The 20,655-nt window shown below is 44.0% G+C and overlaps 1 protein-coding gene across 2 annotated transcripts in view; it reads right to left on the reverse strand.

Moving 5' to 3' along the window:
- The window catches only part of MLXIP (MLX interacting protein), a 59,890-nt gene extending 39,623 nt beyond the window's left edge, over positions 1 to 20,267 (reverse strand). For both annotated transcript variants that reach the window (XM_079956557.1, XM_079956556.1), the window contains exon 1: positions 19,777 to 20,267. In XM_079956557.1, coding sequence (XP_079812683.1) covers positions 19,777 to 20,252 — 476 coding nt within the window. In that variant the 5' untranslated portion in view covers positions 20,253 to 20,267. The remainder of the gene's footprint in view (positions 1 to 19,776) is intronic.
- Positions 20,268 to 20,655: the final 388 nt, after the last annotated feature.

Here is a 20,655-nt window from a genome sequence, read left to right on the forward strand (position 1 = left end):
CTTCAGTAAGCCACAGGCCCTGTGATTTGGCTGCTATCTCCTCATTGCTCCTTTGCCCTTGAAAGCAACTATGCTCTGAATGACCGTGTGCATTTCATGTATGAGAATTTTCATACACCATTCCACCTTGAAGCAGACACAGACCAAGTAGCAAAGCAGTGATAATCATAGTGAAAGATTATTTCAGAATGGGGTAGCCTGAATAAGGGAAAGGCAAAGTACTATGGACAATACTATGCTGAATCAAAAGGCTGGGTTGTACAGTGGAGAAACCTGACTGCCACAGTTCAGACTGCAACATGGGGTGGGGGCTAACATTTTGAAATAGTCCTCTTTGTTTATACCATTTCCAAACCTCTCAATTAATAAAAATATTATCAGAAAACTAAAGCAAGAACAACAAATGTTACAAAAATACACAGTAGAATTAGTAACACAACTTATTAAAGAATACTTCCTTCTCCTTCTGACACAATACCTCTCAGCTTCCTGGCTCTTACCTAGGACACCACCCATTGACCTTGGCTCTCACCCAGAGCCTAAATGAGTTGAAAGATCACCCACAAGATCTCACAACAGAGAGGCGTCATGGAACGTGGTGACCTCACCCTAGGTCGCCCACAGCTTTGACCTACTCAGCACTGTCAGTTCCAAGCTACAGAAGATTTGGTCCAAAGGATGGTAAATAGGGCACCCATCCGCTTATAGTCCTCTGCACGTCTCTCCTCTTCCAGTTGTCTATTAAAAAACCCATTATAAACAAATGGCCCTTTATGCCTGACCCTACTCCCTGCTCAACAGTACAGTACCTCCTGGAGAAGAGGAGCTTAAGGGGTGATATGATAGCCATGTTCAAATATATAAAAGGATGTCACATAAAGGAGGGAGAAAGGTTGTTTTCTGCTGCTCCAGAGAAGCGGACACGGAGCAATGGATCCAAACTACAAGAAAGAAGATTCCACCTAAACATTAGGAAGAACTTCCTGACAGTAAGAGCTGTTCGACAGTGGAATTTGCTGCCAAGGAGTGTGGTGGAGTCTCCTTCTTCGGAGGTCTTTAAGCAGAGGATTGACAACCATATGTCAGGAGTGCTCTGATGGTGTTTCCTGCTTGGCAGGGGGTTGGACTCGATGGCCCTTGTGGTCTCTTCCAACTCTATGATTCTATTTTCACATGTTAACACCCTTAACTGCACTATAATTATAGCTGATGGTTTATTTTATAATACCTGCATTATGTGAATAATTTTTATGTTATATAATAAACATTATATATATAGAAAGTGCAGTATATTGGTTTTAAAAAGAAAACTAACAACTCATTTCTTCTTAGTATGCTAGTTTTTATGGGCAGACATGGGGAAGTGTGAAAAAGTGATTATCTCCCACCTGTAAATCTGAAGTGGTACAGTGCATTCAACCCATGTTGGCATCTACATTCTGTATGTAGAAAACACAGCCAACAACTAATTTTATTCTGGCACTGAGCCACTGGTAAATCCTTGTAGGAGATGAGTGGTGTCTTTTTGTTGCGACTTATTCAATTCCTAGTTGGAACTCGGTTATAAAACTGTTAAGTGATGATACCCATATTCTGCTACACTAACCAGACTTTTAAAACAATCTGAATACACAATAATAAAACTGAGCAACTTAGCACTCCTAAACCTAATTCTCAATACACATTCAGTTACCTAGCCTTTTCAGTTCAACTGAACTAAACAAACCAGTTTTGACAACGGCTCACACTTTCTCCACATTTCTTTTTTGTTAAAAGAAAATTAATCTAATCTCTTTTGTGGGAAACTGGACGCGTGAATTCAGCTCTCTTCAAGCCAAAACTAACAATATTTTCTCAAACAAAGGTTCATTCAGAGCATCAGATAAGAACGCTCACTTATTGTGCTGCGGAGCAAAAAGGCAGACATGCAGGACAAAAACATTCCTGTATTGAGCCAATAAGAATTGTTATTTCCCTCCTGTCTGGGCGGCTTCAATGAAGTCCAAACTCACCCACTGATTGTTTGTATACAGTTTTCAAAATGGCTAGAAAGCAAATCCCCAACTGCCCTTGAAAGCTTCAGGCACAGCCATCAGCTCACATCAAGGAAGGACACATTTAACTCTGGCCTAGTCCCCTTATTGCCATGAGGAGGAAAGAGCTAAATTGGAGATCATATTTAAGGGTGTTTCTGCAGTCTTATTCCCCTTACCAATAGGAGTGGTTGAGGTCTTGTGAGACTTGCTGAAGCCAATTAGGAGTGTGTACAGTGCCTTTCATCAGTCTGTGGTGGTACTCTAGCTGTGACCCTACCTGCACAGAGACAGGCTGGCTTTGTTAATCCAGTCTCTGGTAATGTGCACATCATTGTGGCACCATAAAGACTTACATCCCCCTCCTCCCGCATGATGTTTTTTGTTATTAGTGAGCTGCCAAGCTTCCTGTGTCAGTTATGGATATTGTTTGCTCTGCTTTTATGGTATTATGTATTTATATTGATGGTTTAATGCGTTGTAAGTTGCTTAAAGACCTTTGGGTAATAAGCATCTAACAAGTCTAATAAGCAGCAGCAGCAGTAATAGCTATTACAGTGGTACCTCTGGATGCGAACGGGATCTGTTCCAGAGCCCTGTTCACATCCTGAAGTGAACGCAACCTGCGTCCACACGTCGCCACTTCCGCGCATGCGTGTGACGTCATTTTGAGCGTCTGCGCATGCGCGAGTGGCGAAACCCAGAAGTAACATGCTCCGTTACTTCCAGGTCGCTGCGGAGCGCAACCCAAAAATGCTCAACCCGAAGCTACTTCAACCCGAGGTACTGTATGACTGTATTATAATAATAAGTGACTGAAGAACCTGCAATGGGAGACTGCAACATATACCGGTAACTGCAATCATCAATGCTATGACTAACTCGGAGCAAGAACAACTATCACCTTGGAGATCAAACTGTTATTTTTTTATTCCTATGGCAAATGGAGAGGAAGGGGAGCTCTGCCATATGGACACTTTCTTTGGCGGTGCCATAATTTCTTCCACATATTTAACATGCTGGTGGGGTGTAAGGATAGGGAACAGAGAGGATGCCCTGGAAGAATTTTATATTTATCTCACTTCCTGCCTCTAAAAATAACCTTTGTAATGCCTGCACCCAGTGCTTTTTCCCCAGAAAAATAGGTGCTGGTACTCACCATGAAGTTGTTATAGTAAGTGCCACAGTTTTTCAACAACAAAAAACAGAGGTGCTGGTACTGTGTACCCTTGAATACCCCCAGAAAAAAAGCAATGCCTGTTCCCCTTCCTTCTCTGCACTCCCTTCCATTCTCCTAATCTTGCTAGAGCTTCAGAAGTGTGGAAGAGGATGAAGGTTTAAGTGAGGTGAAACAGAAGTCTGTGTGGAGCTGGTTTAACACAGAGCACTAGACTGCAAAGGAATGTTACAAGAGATCAGATACAACTGGGAGCAAACTTGACCTCCTTTACGTTATCAAGGGTTCCTTTATTGCTTTTATTGTGGCTGGGATGGACGCGAACAGAGGGGACAACGTAGCTCTGCCACTGTTACCATAACAAGTTGCAGTTAACATGCTCAGCTGCACTTGTGCTTGCCCCACCTAAAAGGTTCAGCCCAGGGGCAAGAAGGCACCAGCTGGCCACAACAAATGAGCATGGAAGACAGTACAGAGAACTAGATTGGAGTTCAAAATCCCAGTTCAACATGGGCTAAACTGGGACACACTTATTTGTCAGTTTGTAAAATTGTGACTAAAATACGACCTAAGTCACCGGGGTGGTTGCAAGAGACATTTGCCTTTAAAATGCAAAGCCAATCTGGTTTAGCAAGTACAGTGGTACCTCGGAAGTCGAACGGAATCTGTTCCGGAAGTCCGTTCGACTTCTAAAACGTTCGGAAACCAAGGCGCGGCTTCCAACTGGCTGCAGGAAGCCGTGTTGGACGTTCGGGTTCCAAAGAACATTCGCAAACCAGAACACTCACTTCCGGGTTTGCGGAGTTCGGGAACCAAAACATTCGACTCGCAAGGTACGACTGTACAAAGAAATGGAAGATTTCAGAAAATTCAGCTTCTCTCCTGCCGATGGTATTGCAAAGGCTGGGAAGATTCACCTGTCAAAGTTAACTCAGCTATTCAGCTATTGCATTTCCAGGAGCCCTGTTATCCTAAAGATGTGAGAACCGTTTAACGATGTGATGTGAGTCATAATACCGGCTGAAGTTGAAGCATTTCCAAAAATAACTGCCAAGCTGGAAGTGCCACCTTATGGTTCCTTCCAAGTATTATAAATGACCACCCAAACCAAGTAATGGGTGCTGGCAAATAATCAAATGCTTGGGGATTCCAAATTCTGCAAAGTCTAAGCAGCAACTCCAGGTTGAGATGATGTTTTGTTTATCAGCAGAGCTGACCAAGATGGCTCTTGCGAAGTACCTCAAAACAACCTTATTCCAATTATTTATTAGCCTGTCTCTTACCCTAGATGAACAGGAGCCTGGGGAAGGTTTACTGACTTCATAGAACAGTGAGCTGTTTACCACATACAACAGGTGGAGAAACCTGAAGCTAGGCTCTTCTGTCACCAAGGATAATGTAGCATTCCCCACACAACATGACAAGCCTATAAATACCCTGAAGACTACAAGGATCTTATTCTAAACAGTCTCCTCGGTGTTCCAGAAAAGAGCATTTTGAAGAACCAGCTCACCTCTCCCACGCTGAACCTGTCCACAATGCAAACTCTCTCACACAATGCAAAAACAGTCCTTCAGTTACAGCTCAAAAGCTCATCAACAGCACCTGTTTACTGTTGACAGCATTAAACTGAACAGAAACCAGGCAAAACATTAATCACAGAAAAAGTTAGTCTAGAATAATAATAAGTTATAATAAGTTAGTCAGGAAACCCTGTGAAAGCCAAAAGACCTCTTACATAGCCTAAACAGGATTTGCAACAAGTTAAAATGAGATAAATTTTCAAAGTGACCTGTATCACAGCAGCCAGATTTTAAAAGTATGTCCTTGGAATGTGTTATCTTAATTCTAGAAGGTGCTTAGAAAGCAAAAGCAAACATCTCTCTTTTAAAATTCATATCACTGGCTGCAGAAAAATTACAGCACTTGCTTACAGGGCAGCCCTTTTAAGGAGGGGAAGGAATGTCTTTTAAAATGCTTTGCATGTTTGGCTTGCCTCATCATATTTGCCACTCCTGTGTTGGCCAACAAGGCCTGAAAAAGCCACGTCAGTTCCTGGTTATTTAAGGGCATGTAACAGAGGGAGGGGCCACCCTTTTGGAACTCTTGCTGTCCTGCAGTTTGAAGTTTCCCAATTTATCCTCAGCAGTGGATCTGGGGTGCCATTAAGGGGAGAGAAGTTTCACACTGATGGATCTGGCCTATATGGGACAATCCATCTGTGCGTTCCCAAGAAGATTGGATTAAGACCAAGAAATGGCAGCAAACAGGATTTTAAAATCATCCTGGCATGGAGATTTTTCAGTCCCCCAAACTTTTCCAGCTTTTGCATCACCATCTTTCTAAGCAGCACAGGAAATAGTAATTTACTGCACCAGACTCGGCTGATAAGAAAAATTATTCTTTCAGATACATAGACGTCTTCATCTAAGGCAGATAGGCAAAGGTTTTTTTCATGTTGTTGTTTTTCAAATGCTTTCCAGTTCATAGCTCATGAGTTTAGCCACTACACACTTCACCAAATAGCCAGGCATTTGGAAAAATCGAGTCTACCTGGAAACAGATACAGGCTATTTTCTCCCATACCCCTGATTCATGTCAGGAGTGGAAATAAATGTAGGAATGGATTCTGTTGAAAATGAACAGCTGCTGCAGGTTTATAAAAGACAATTAGGTCAGCTTGATGGCTTCTCTAGGAATCTAATGATATGCATATACATGCATACACACACACACACACACACACACATATCATAGGTCAAGAACAGCTGCTCCTGATCCTTTCAGAGCAACCTCTGATCATTAAAACAAAATGTATGGTGCAAATGCAATTGAAATACTCACAGTTCTGGTCACCTCACTTCAAAAAGGATACTGTAAAGGTTTAGAAAAGTACAACCAAAATTTTCAAGGGGATGGGGCAAATCGCCTATGCGGAAAGGGCTTATTCAAGGCTTTTTTAGTTCAGAGAAAAGACAAGAGAGAGAAAACTTGACAGAGGTGTATACAATTATCCATGATGTGGAGAAAGGGGACAGCAGAAAGTTGTTATCCCTCTCTCATAACATTATGGAATTTGCTCCCACAAGAGGCAATGATGGCAACCAACTTGGAGGGTCAAATTTATGGAAGATAAGTCTGTCAAGGACTACTGACCATGCTGACTATGTACTACCTCCACTGTCAAAGGCAGTATGCTTCTGAATACCACCTGCTGCAAAACACAGGGGAGCAGAGTGCTGCTGTGCTCAAGTCAGGTCAGGTCAGCGAGCTTCTCACAGGATCTGGCTATCCACTGCGAGAACAGGATGCTGGACTAAACTGGCCATTGGCCTGACCCAGCAGGCTTTTCTCATGTTCTTAAAATGAATATTTAACCGTAGAAAGTATAATACACATGTTACTGCAGTAATCATCTACCTACAGCATCTTAAGAGTTAACACAAGCTGGCTGTCGTCTTCTTTTTCCACTCTGAGCAGCTGTACACAGCCAAAGTCAAAGGCATCTCATCTAAACATTTATCCATATTCCGTAGACTGATGCCAAAGGAGATGAAACGAAGAAAACAATGAAAAAGAGGGGCCAGCACACTGGAGAAAACATGAACCATCTCATCCAAAGACACAAAACTAGAAAGGAAAAAAACAACAACCCTTCATATAATTATTCTCTTACTGAAGACTATATTCTCTTGCTCATATAGAATAACAGAATAATATATTTGTAGAGTTGGAAAGAACCTTGAGCGTCATCTTATCCAACCCCCCCCCCCCCCGTAATGCATGAGAGAGGGCTTAAAAACCTCCAAGGAAGGAGTGTCCACCACCTTACAATGAACAAAAGTGTCATTCCGTAGTGTCTCTCGTGGTTTTTGTGGGTGGAAGCCATACCTGATTGACTGTACATAGAGAAGCAAACAAACCATGTTGCATAAAAAGTAGTGCTCCCCACCACCACTTCAGCATTCTTGTTGCAAAGTATTAAGTATGCCTATAAGTATTAAGTCCAAATCTGTGTGATTCAGGTTTCCAAAAGGTCCACATCTAGGCACTTCCAATGTCTCGTGATGACTAACTTTGCAGCTGTTAACAAGTATAAAATTAAATTCTTATTAATTAAATTCTGGGGGTTGATAATTAAGCAACACCACTTTTGGGTCTAAAATGAACTTTTGTTTTATAACCCGATTGATCAAATGTTGAACTTTTCCCCAAAACCTTCTACCATTTATTATTTTAACTAGAATAATTTTTTATTTACATTTAAATTGCTTGGGAGAAAATGTAAGTAAAGCACTAATTGCTGCTCATTTGAAAGAAAGTTTTTGTAAATGTGTGAATAATATTTTACACCATATTAAAAAAAACAGATTAACAAGTTGTCTCAGGATAATTGTTGATGTCGAAAAATTTACACAGATTATTTACATTTACTTCTGAAATGTGATTCCTAGTTTTCAGTGGTTTGTGTTGCATTATATTAAACAGATGACTGGCTATATCCCAAATGAACCAACTGGAATACCAACTGGAATACTATTGAATTATTTCGAATGATGTCTGGATATTACAAATGTTGAGATGGTTACCAACTTATTGGTAGTGGCAAAAATGTTAATTCCCAAGTACCAGAAGAAGAAAAGTAGCACCTCTGTTATCAGAATGGTTTATGGAACACAGCTATAGTGTATAAACATGATATTTGGGTTCAGGATTTTCTACAGATAAATATCAATTTGTAAAGAAATTGTCACTCTTTATCAATTTATTAAAAATGATATTATTTGATGATGAATTGCAATCTTGTTTTCATTGGTTTAATGAACTGTTTGTTTGATGGGTTAAGCAAACCAGTATTTTTAAATAATGTGATGAATTATTTAGTTTTTCATTTCTCTTTTTCATTGTGTTTTCTTTTAAGAAATGTTATATTGTTTTATGTACTGTATTTCATTACCATTTTATTATTGCAAACCACTGTGGGGCCAAATGATGAGCGGTCTCTACATTTCTTAAATACGTAAATAAGTGCTACAAAGGTGTTTGGAAACTTGCGTAACAGGCAGGTAGATTTGTCAAAGACATGGCTTGGGAAAAGGCTCCCCCATTCATGCCTCTGCTGAGTGGTGAAAACCACATTTGTGGCTGGCGTTCATCTAAAGAAGACATACAAATGCTCAGAAGAGACTCTTTGAAATAGCTGCTCTAAATGGAACATCAGGGCTCAGCATGAAATGTCTCCAACCTGGAGCCATTCTGCAGCCACTGGGACAGAACAGAGTGATGAGAAGTCAAGTGCTACCTCACTTAGCACATCAGAGCAGTTCGCCTTATCAAGTGGCACTTAATTATCCTACAATGTGGGGAGTGCTGGTGGAAGGAGTGCAGTCAGTCCCTTGTGCCCAGGACTGGCTCCCAGGCAGCCAGCAGAGCGGCGATGGAATCAAGCTGCAAACATCGACACCTCTGACAGGCTTGATAAAAGGAGCTGCCATTCACTTATCTGCTTAACAAAGGCCATGTAAAAGGATTATAAATACAAACTTTCCCTTTGCAGAGACACTTTGGATTTTATAAGCCTTCCAGCTAAGCAGCCAGCTTTTGATGTGGAAGCAGGGGTGCTTTTGAAAAGATTTTTGGTCTAGTACAGAGCAAAATTAAAAGATGCAGCTTTCGTTTGTTAGCATAGGCTTGCTGGAATACCAAAGGCAAATCTTGAGCAATATTATGGCTGACAGGCAAACTTCATATTACATCAGGGGTGAGGGGCATGTGCCTCTCCAGCTGACCTCCCTGAGATGACCCTTTCCATCTCTACAGCTCTATGACCATGGTGACAGAGACTGAGGGGAGCTAGAGTCCAACAGCATCTGGAAGGCCACAGATTCCCCACAACTGCATATAACAGACCTCCAACTATTCTATTTCAAATGAAGAGAAACCTTGGAAGGCTGCAATTTTGAGCTAAGAAACAGCAGGTGGGCTGAAAGAACTAGGGGTTTTCCTCCCTGGCCATTTCTCCCCATTCATATATATCAGGGGTTGGCAAAGTTTTTGTGGCCTGGGGAGGTTCACGGTCCGGCAGACATCACAGCGGGCTGGAGTATACGCGTGCACACGAATGCGCAAATGCTATTTCCGGTGCTCCTTCCGGCACGGAGGAGGCGTGCACAGCTTCCCATTGGCTGCAGGAGCTTCCTGCAACCAATGGGAAGCCGGTCCACTTCGCGGAAGGCGGTCCCTGCTCTGCTCTGCACCAGTTTAGCACGGCGCACGACAGCTGACCAAGTGGCCGGCGGGGGTCCATGGGACAGTTAAACAACCCCCATGGGCCACTTGTGGCTCATGGGCCTTAGGTTGCCAACCCCTGATATATATGAAGGCAGTCCTGCTTAGCAAAGTTTTTAATGTTTCATGTTTTATCAGGTTTCTACTATTCTGCTCAGAGCCGTCCAGAGTGGATGGGGAAACCCAGCCAGATGGGCAGGATATTATTATTATTATTATTATTAATAATAATAATATTTCCTGCCAAACAATTTTAGATGAACGTCAACAAGTGTAATTGTGCATCTGAAACCCCCATGTTTTCTTTCAACTGTGGCTTTTTACAGAATGTTGAGCTTTGCAAGAAAGAAACTGTAGGGGAAAAAACTCAAGGAGAGCTCCTGTAAATGCTTCAGCAACTGAATTTTGCAAGGGATCAGCAGCAAGTGGGCGGAGGAGGGGTGGTGGAGAAAAGAGAAGAGATTTAACATCTATTTACAGGCAACTGTTTGTTTTGGGTTGATTAAGTCTGAGATGGTAAAGTTTGAGAAGTCCTTGCTTAAAGAATGCAACACAGACCTCTCAGCCTTTGTTGACCTGCTGCTAGGGACACAGCCCATTTAGTATTGTGAACTTCTTGCCTTGGTTTGTTTTAGCATAGCAGCACAATCCACAAGCACCCTATCAAGAGCAACACTTTTCTGCCATTGGGAGAGAGAGCAGGCAGTTCTGTCAGCACAAAAGCAGGTACTTTCACAAAGGATTCCAACGAAGAACATATGCAGATTTTACATGAAAATGTTAGCTATCTGATCCTATACCCACTGAAGTGTCTCTTTAACTACCCATTTTGGCTTTATTTCTGTTAAATAAATCAAGGCATGGTGTAATGTGTTTGTTATTCACCTGAGGTTGCATTTACCATATTTTTCGCACCATAGGACGCACGTTTCCCCTCCTAAAAAGCAAGGGAAAATGTGTGTGCGTCCTATGTAGCGAATGCAGGGGGGAGGCAGGAGGGAAAAGCCCCCAAGAGCCGCACACAAGCTCCGTGCGCTCTTGCGGGCTTTTCCACAGGAGGGAGAAGGGACTGACTGGCCGCATCAGTCCCTTCTCCCACCTCTCAGAAAAGCCAGAAGCTGCGATCTCTTTAAAGGGGTTGCGCGGCTTCTGCGGGCTTTTGGGAGAGGTGAGGGAACCCCCCCACCTCCCAGGAAAGCCAGGAAAGTCCTGCGCAGCGTCTCCTGGCAAGTAGAGGCTGCACGGGGCTAAAGGGGAAGCCAAACAGCGAGCGGGATCCATCCCACCCCCTGCCTTGGCTTGCTCCATAGCTGCGTGCAACCCCTCCGGCAAGGAGAGGTTGTGAGCAGCCTGTATGCTGCTCTTTGGGGCTGGGGGGGAAAGATTTTTTTTTCTTGATTTCCCCCCCTAAAAACTGGGTGCGCCCTATGGTGCGAAAAATACGGTACCTAATTTTAAGACCTGCTAAGGAAGAGATGATTGTCATTATGCCCTGATACGTAAAACCACAGAATTCAAAGAGGGTGTACTTTCTTTTTTCCTTGACTGTATATATGAAACACGTAGCAATAACAGTCAGATTATGCTTATTCCAATTCTAATAGTAATCATCTGTGTAGCTACAGAAAGAGAAGTGCCTATATTTTCACAATATGCTAGCATTGACTGAGCCCTCCTCCCAGAAGGAAATGCAAAAAAATTGCCTGCTAATAGTTCTGGGAAATAACTATTGCACAAGCAGGAAGAAAACACTTGGAGCAGCCCCAGCAATGCAAAATGGAACTCAGCAACAGCAAACTCAGTGGTACCAGACTTTGGGGGACAGAAGTCCCAGACCCTACTTAGGAGAATGAGCAGGTGGGACCCCAAACACAGCAAGGCTGCCATTTTGGAGTAGGTGAAGTCAGCATTCAAAATTCCCCAGGCGCACTTTGCAACCAAATGAAGATGTCTGGGCCTGACATCTCCACCATCTGGGGGTACATGCTTGGCCTGGGGATCCTTGGATCTTGACTGTTCTCACACACTAGCAACACATCCTGTAGAATTTTATTCATTTTATTTTATCTGCACAATCAGAATGAATTTCAGGAACCAAAAAGATGTATTGAAAAATATAACTTTTGAGTCGTCTGGCCAAAAAATGGGAACGAGGCATTCCATTTTGGTGACTGAAACCCTGGTTTAAGGAGCCATTTGCTGCCTAGCTTATATATCTGAGTTTCTAACACTGGTGAAGTAATACCCACCTACTGTCTGAAGAGGGGCATTCCAATAAGGCAATCAAGTCCAGAGTCTAAAATTACCTAACTGCACCATTTTCATTTACTACTGTTTTCATTTCATACTGTAGTCTGAAAACAGATGGGCTCTGGAATGATATGGAATGACACGCTCCACTAGAAGCAAACATGTCCATTACAACGGATATAACAGCTTCAATAAACAATGTTGTGATTCCTGTGCTACACAACTTTTTACTTTTTCAAGCAGCCACTTCATCCATAGGGAGGATACTGCTCAGAATTTTGATGCTGTGTTCTCATGCCAAGGATTCAATCCCATCAAACTCAGGTCAAGAGGACTTGGTTCCATGTAAAAGGTAAGGTAAAGGTAAAGGACCCCCGGATGGTTAAGTCCAATCAAAGGTGACTATGGGGTTGCGGCGCTCATCTCGCTTTCAGGCCAAGGGAGCCGACATTTGTCCGCAGACAGCTTTCCGGGTCATGTGGCCAGCAGGACTAAACCACTTGTGGCGCAACGGAACACCGTGATGAAAGCCAGAGCACACAGAAACACTGTTTACCTTCCCGTCGCAGTGGTACCTACTTATCTACTTGTACTGGCATGCTTTCAAACTGCTAGGTTGGCAGGAGCTGGGACAGAGCAACAGGAGCTCACCACCATTGTGTGGATCCAAACTGCCAACCTTCCAATTGGCAAGCCCAAGAGACTCAGTGGTTTAGACCATAATGCCACCTGCGTCCCCTTGGTTCCATGTAAAGAAGCATAGAAACAGGATGTGCATGAGGTACCTAGAGTCTGCAGGCTGAAATCCTACTTTAGAATTCTCTGGATGATCAGGCTGCAAGGAATTCAGGCATGGAACTGTCAACACCACTTCCTCCTAGGCAGGATGCAAACTGATTATCCAGTGCATGTCTCTGTCCTACACAGGACCTTCTGTACATAAAGCATTTTCAACAAATGGGTGTTAAACCTGTCCATGAAGATTGCTGAATGAGATTATATACTGTCTCTAGGAGGCTTAGCCCATTGATGAACTGCTCTTACAGAAGGACACAATTCCTACTGTTTAATAGAAAACAGTATTTCTGAAGCATACAATCATTTCTTCTTGTTCACTGTTGCCCCTTCTTGGACCCTAAACCACAGAAGCACAGGTCTTTTCATTTCACATGCACTATAAACAAGTCCATAGTTCCAGCTCTGTAGGAAGAGAGATACGGGCCTGACCCACAGCTGGATGAGACAACTAAAGAATCCCACTATAATGCTCTAAGCTCTTTGGTGAGAGATTGGTAGGTACAATTGTACCCAAAGTAAATAAATGGAACAATAAGCCTAATGCTTGCTTGGCACAGACTCCAACCACTGCAAGGTAGAATGATAAATTTATCATACCCCAAAAACGTAATATGAACAGTGCAATCAACCTTCTTTCCTTTTAGTCAGATCTACTGCTTTCTATTATCTTTTTAAAAATATTTACTACACATAAAATGCTCTGCTAGTCTTTTAGGCTGCTTCCCAAACTACTTCCTGTGAAAAACTGCTCACTTCAGGGGTTAATGCTTTGTCTGTTAATGACAGATTAATCTCCCAGAGGTAAGCTGGCTAATCAGGCAGGAAAAGTGTCAGTCAATTTTTCCAGCATTACCTTCACCTTCACCAGAAGGAGATAACAAACCACATGATCCAGTGGTTGGTTTCACAGAGACGATTGTCCTTACTTTTCTACTGCTGAATCCCCCCTTCTGTACATTTTACAGGGCTAAGGTTGGTAAGCTGCTCCTTTTACAGGGTAAAAGATGCAGCATACTAAATCCAGCCTTGTTCCTAAACTGCACACAGGAAAAGGAACAAGAAGAGACTGTTCTTTTTTATCTTACCTACTAGCCTCAAGCTGTAGCAGCCTTACAAATAAGTTCACAAAAATTACCACACACAAAAAAGTCACTACAGTGGTACCTCGGGTTAAGTACTTAATTCGTTCCGGAGGTCCGTTCTTAACCTGAAACTGTTCTTAACCTGAAGCACCACTTTAGCTAATGGGGCCTCCTGCTGCTGCCATGCTGCCGGAGCACCATTTCTGTTCTCATCCTGAAGCAAAGTTCTTAACCCGAGGTACTATTTCTGGATTAGCGGAGTCTGTAACCTCAAGCGTATGTAACCTGAAGCGTATGTAACCCGAGGTGCCATTGTAGTTCTATTATTCCACATAGTTCTAAATGCTAGTTATTTATTAACTAGAAGAAAAGGGAAAAGAGACACAATCAGCTTTGTGATACTTCCCTACCAAACTACTTGAAAGCAATTCTTCTTTGCTCCAAGTGGCCAGCTGCGTGCAAGAAAAACTATCCTACACAGCTTTCATACTAAAAACCTCCGTAAAGTTGAAGACTTCAGACCAGGACTTCTAAGGCCTGGAAGACCAGATTTGTTTGTACTGATGGGGGGGAATGTAATATTTGCATTCTGCTTCTATATTTTATTTAAGTACAGGATTCAGCTTTGAAATCTACTTCCTTGGAAATTATGTAAAAATAAATTTTAAAAGCATAAGCATAACCTTGAAGCTTCTGTGGGCAGCAACAATTGGGCATGACAAGTTATCAACGTTCGTTTTGGAGCCATTGGCCTTTTTGCTCTGAAGAATTTGTTTCCAAATAAAAATGCAAAGGTAGCGGGGGGGAGGAGTAAGAGTAAAGTAAATGTGCCTTTTTCTGCACATGTTCAACAAATAAAAAACTGACATGGTAATATTATATTACAGCAATGTCAGTGGTTAGTATGCAAACCTGTGAAGAGTCTACATATCCTTACCCAGTAAATGTTGATCTAATTAAAGTATTTTACCCATTTTCTAATTTCCTGGAATACAACGATAGAAGCTGCAACAGCAAAGGGTCTGTACTAAGAAACTATTGTGGCATATGCTTCTGTGGACAACAGGCCACTTCCATAAGTTGCATGAAGTGTTATCCTGAGTGAGATACACACACACACACACACACACACACACACGGGGGGGGGAGAGAGAGAGAGAGAGAGAGAGAGAGATGTGGGGGACAGGGAGGAACTGTAAACAGTATGGTTTGAATTTCATTTTCCTATGACCATGGCTATAAGCAATTAGTCTTTAAGGTGCCTGAATGCTTGTTCCCTCCCTGCCATGCCCCCCCCCCCCCGATATTAAGAATTTTCTGAGAAGTTATCAATTTCATTTTTTTACCCACCCTCACAGCACTGAAATCAGCAACAATAATCATAAATAATAATTTCACACATCATTTTAACCCAAAATTTATAAAAGCTACGGTAGGTTTTGTTGATATCCTGGTCTGGGCAACCTCAACAAACAAGATTCAGAGGGCTTACACTGATTAATCCCAGTGTTAACATCATTCCTAAAATATAACCATCAGCCACACATCTATCTTAAGCAAAGTCTCCTTAACAGATAAGATCGCCTCCAAAGCACGCAAATAGATCAACAAAGTAATTTCTGCTCGCTATATGAACCTGGTACATTACTCTAGCTCAGTATAGGCTTCTGTTTGCTGCATATTCTAAAAAGAGCTTACACAAATCACAAGCAATATTTACACACCTGTGTTAAGAACAAGAAGGGAAAACATTCTAACAATATTTTGTGTCACTTGAACATTACTTTGCCTCTAGCACTCTCTTTCCATAACATGAGGAAAGGAAGTAGTAACACAATTTCTATGCATGCATAGTTTGGGTAAATCTGAAGTTAACAGAATCCTTCACAAAATATCTTGCAAGTTTTCATTAACTGAGGGAGAATCACTGTTGAAAAGCATTGTGAGACACTGCATGCCTACAGACACCTATCTAATCCGGATCAGTCACAATCTTTGATCCTGTTGTGATACTTTGATCTTTAGGCAGTGAAGGCAAGGAGAACAAAATGTTCCTGCAATACTTTGTAGAGGTAGATAAAATACTTTCTAGGTCTCATTACTGTAGCAGATTGAATTTAGCACACAATGCACAATTTGCGTACTACAGTACCAGCTTAGAAAAATGAAACATGTCCCTCCTACAACAACAGGACGGTTTCTCTTCTGAAATACTAGCCCACTTGGAAACAAAATTCAGCTGTAGCCCTAATAGTCCACCTGACACACTGTGTTTTGGTATTATTGAAAGCAAGTTTGCTTTATAGCTCACTGCCTGGAAACCAGCCCCACAAACTGGTCTTGAACATCAGAGCAGCACTGCTGGATCAGGCCAAAGATCTACCTAGTCCAGCATCCCTTTCCCCATAGTGATCAGTAAGATGGCTATGGGAAGCCCCCAAACCAGGGGTCTGCAACCTTTAAGACAAAAAGAGCCTCTTGGACCCGTTTCCGAAGAAAAACAACAACTGGGAGCCGCAAATCCATTGCGACATTTAATCCATTGCGACACGTCGGGACGGTGCGTGACTAACGCACACACCGCCCCCATGCGACGTCACAGCCAGTACAGCGCCCGCCACAGTGGGGAGTGTCGGGGCGCACAATGCGCCTCCTCCCCTCGCTAGTATCCGCCCCGGAGCCGCTGCAAAGGTGTAAAAGAGCCACATGTGGCTCTGGAGCCACGGGTTGCTGACCCCTGCCCCAAACAGACCATGTGTGCAACAGCACTTTCTTGCTCATGGTCCTCAGCAACTGGTATTCAGAGGTACACTGCCTCTAATGCAGAACACAGCCATTATGACAAGTAGCCATTGATAGCCTTATCCTTCTTGAATTTGTCTCATCTCTTTTTAAAACCATCTCCATATCTTGTGGTTGCAATGTGTGAAGTTTTGTTTTTTGTCTGTTCCGAATCTCTTGCAGGAAGAGCAGCTTTTATCCACTTCCTTCACACCATGCACACAGACCTTTATAGTGGCTGCACACATTCCTTAGTTCTTTTTCTCCAGAGCCCCAAACATAAACTTTCCTTGCAAGGACGTTCACCAGTCCCTTCATAGCCCTTTTCCACACCCTGTTTTTCTAGCTAGATTACTGGTTTATGCGCCAGGTCCAACTTCTGAAACAGACAGTCTAATGGCAGACTTTTTAAAAAAGCAAGAAGACATTGTGTTGTAAAGTTATAAAAAGTTTGCTCATAGTAGTATGACAACAGACTTTCTTTGTAGGGAACAGAATGCTGAACAAGACAGGCCTTGGTCTACTCTAACACGGCAGCTCTTGCATTTGTTACCACATCCAATTAGCTTAGCACAAATTTACATTGCAATGTTGAGCAAATCATGTTCCTGAGGCAAGACGAGGAGAATTACCCAAGCAAAAACAGACTGTAATGTAAATTCCCAAAAGTTGTTTCCATTCTCTCATGGAATTCTAGACCTCTATCAATGTAGCTTTTGACACTTCAATCTCTCAATTAAAAGAATTAATGCATACAAAGGAAAAAGCATGGTAAAGAGAAAGCACACTCTTTTCTTGCAATAGGCAAAAGAAGAATGGAAACCAAAACAACATGCTGACTTGAAGGAGCTTGAGATTTTCCACCATAAACTTACTTTTATAGCTCTTTTGCAAAGAAGATTTGCCGTTAACTACTTTGGCTAATTTGGGGTCACACCCAAGACAAATGTTGATACGTACTTGAAAACTGCTACCATGCAAAATAAGACAGAATCTCACATTCTTTGCAACACAAATTCAGGACATTTTTTAAACGTCTCCTCCTACACTAAATCAGCCCCCACTTGCCCCTCTCACAAGCCTCCAGAGCAGGCTTCCTCAACCTTGGCCCTTCAGGTGTTTCTGGCCTACAACTCCCATGATTCCTAGCTAGCAGGACCAGTGGTCAGGGATGATGGGAACTGTAGTCTCAAAAACATCTGGAGGGCCGAGGTTGAGAAAGCCTGCTCCAGAGAATACACATCTCCAGTGCAACACATCTTCCCCTCACAGTTCCTGGGTAGTTAGAGCAGGAATAGGCAAACTCGGCCCTCCAGATGTTTTGGGACTACAATTCCCATCATCCCTAACTAACAGGACTAGCGGTCAGGGATGATGGGAGTTGTAGTCCCAAAACATCTGGAGGGCCGAGTTTGCCTATGCCTGAGTTAGAGCCTTAGACTTGAGTCTGAATGCCTCTACTCAAGCACAATTTGAATAGGATGTTAGGAGAGACACCATCTCTATAGGTCTCCCTCCTTCATTTTTTATGACATGCATTGTTTTTACGTGTCTATATAGGGAGGATCGTTCGGCTAATAAGGGTGAGGGGATTATGGAGCTGGGGACCATGGATTTTATGAAAGGCCCCCCCATTGCCTTCTCCGCTGCTCATAACCTACCTCACAGGGTTGCTATGAGGATAATCCTACCTCATAAGAGCTGAGTATGAGGTAACCATGCTCCAAGTCTTTACAGGAAGGGTGGGATTTATTTTTTAAGTATTTGTATTAACAGTATTAATCAATGGTGCAGAAGAATGGAAGCACAGCTCCATGACTTTTTTCAGAACATGGCAAATGATATCATGTGACAGAGGGCAAGGGCAATTGGAAAGCAAGGGAATGAGGTGATGATGAGGCTTCCAAGTTTTACTACTTTTTGTAACACATTAGCACAGAGGAAGTGAGAGCATGAGAAAATCAAGCAGAGACTGGACTCCAACTCCCATCAGCCCTAGCTAGCAAGAGCAACAGCTGAGGATGGTGGGGGTTGCAGTCCCTGGCGTTCTTTGTACAGGCAATCACAATGAGCTCCTACAGCTGAAAATTTACCACTGCATGCCAACTGGTATCCATTTATAACCAACGTTTTGATACATAAGCTCTCTATGAACTAGTGAGCACTCTATTAATGCAAAAAAGCGCACTCAATCAGAACAAAAAAAGAAACCAGTAAAATCGCTTCCCAAGATTAGGACACCCCATGCCCAGTGCCATGGTTAACTCTTCTCCACAGGAGTTGCATGCAGGGCGGCAGCACTCTGGACTCTGTACTGAAGGGGTGGCATTAGAAGGAGATGCTCTCACCAACCCTACCTGCCTCTTGCACCTTCTGCACACACATCCACTCACAAGCAAGCCCCTTTATCTCCAAACAGACTTTGGTGGGCCAGTAACCGTTTCTCAGCCTAGCCTACCGCACAGCTGCTCATTCGACCACTTCAACTGGCACTACTGTAGGTCCCACTTAATACTTGTTTAAGGCAGCAGCACCTAAACTTTGGAACTCCCTGCCTAGTGAGATCAAGCGGGCGCTTTGATCTCTGACTGCAGAGGCTAATAAAAACATGGCTGCTTAGACAAGCCTATCTGGATGCTTCAAAGGTTGTGGCGATTTTAATCTGTTTTAGGATTTTAACTTTTGTATGTTTTCACAGTAGTGTTGTGAGTTTTCCCTCGGTTTTACCGTTTTCCCTTTCGTAAACTGCTTTGCGAAAGAAAGAAATTTAACCGTGGAGCTGTGCTTAAGTCTTATGAGATAAATAAATAAATAAATCACCACCAGGTTGTTGTAAGTGGCTGGAAACTAGACAACAAGCAAACCAAGGCTTGCTCCAACTAGCCAAAATAAGATCAGCAGACGCTCCGAGGGTCCCTATTTCCCCAGATTTACAGAAGCCATCCTGATTTCCGATTTGATCCGGCAATGAATGACCCTCTTTTCCTCAGGACATCCCTATTTCCATAGGGAAAACGTTGGAGGGTCTGGAGTTATGGGACCCCCTGAGCCAAGGCCAGAAGTAACTACGCACCCTTCAGAAGGCAGGTTTCTCTCGTTTAATGTTTTCTTAACATTTTTATATGTGTTGGAAGCTGCCCCGAGTGGCTGGGGCAAACCAGTCGGGTGGGCGGGGCATTTATTATTTATATTTATATTGTTGTTGTGCTGCTGCTGCTGTTGTTATTATAATTATTATTGCTATTATTGCTATTATTATTGCTATTATTATTGCTATTATTATTATTATTATTATTATTATTATCACCCCTCTTTCCATCCGAGGGAATGCAATGCGGGCGGCCTTCCCCGGGCGCCCCCTCCTCACCTGTAGGCGAGGCTCATGCACTCGAAGAGCTTGGTGAGCGAGGCGTCGATGCTGAGGCGGCCTCCCCCGCCGCCCTCGCCCGCCGCGCCGCCTCCCCCGCCGGCCCCCGCCGCCGCGCCGAAGCGGTACGTCTGGCAGGTCTGCTCGTTGACGGTGTCGAAGTCGTAGCCCTTCTTGGGCGGGTGCTCGCTGTGCGGAGACGACACCATGAAGTGGCCCGAGTGGATGATCTGCGCCGCGACGCCCGGCCGCTTGCCCGGGGGCGCCCGCGGGCGCCGGCCGCCCGCCACTCCGCAGCGCCCGCGAGGGGCCGACGCAGCGCCGCCGCCGCCGCCAACCTCGTCCTCGCTGTCCTCCGACGAGGAGAGCCCGGCCGCCTCCGCCCGCCGCGACAGGGGCGCCGCGGCCCCCGGGGCGGGAGAGGCCGCCTCCAGCCCCGGGAAGCGGCCCGCCCGGAGGAAGACGCCGGCCGCCATCACCAGCTGAAAGAGGGCCGCCCTGCTCGCCCCCGCCGGCTCTGTCTGCCCCGTCAGGCCCGGCGCGGCCGAGTGGAGCTCCTCGGCCGGCCCGCCCGCCTGGCCCCGCCTGCCGCCTCGGCCGGGCTGGGAAGGGGCGGAGCGGGGCGCCTGGGAGCCTCGTCGGCTGAGCGCGCCCTGCTGCTCGGCCTCGTTCCTGTCAGGCGGCGAGTGCTCGCCTCACGCAGCCAGGCGGCCGATAGGGATTTGTTGTGAGCCGCCCTTCCTCCGCGGATCTCAGGGCGGCTCACAGCACACAAGCACAAGAGGGAAACAAGAACAAAGCCACAAGCACATTTGCAACTCCCCGCAACTAGAAAAGCGACTGTGGATGGAAACAGGCGGCTGGAAGCCACACTTGCCA

The sequence above is a fragment of the Podarcis cretensis genome, assembly GCF_951804945.1.
Source record: "Podarcis cretensis genome assembly, chromosome: 16".
Taxonomy (NCBI): domain Eukaryota; kingdom Metazoa; phylum Chordata; class Lepidosauria; order Squamata; family Lacertidae; genus Podarcis; species Podarcis cretensis.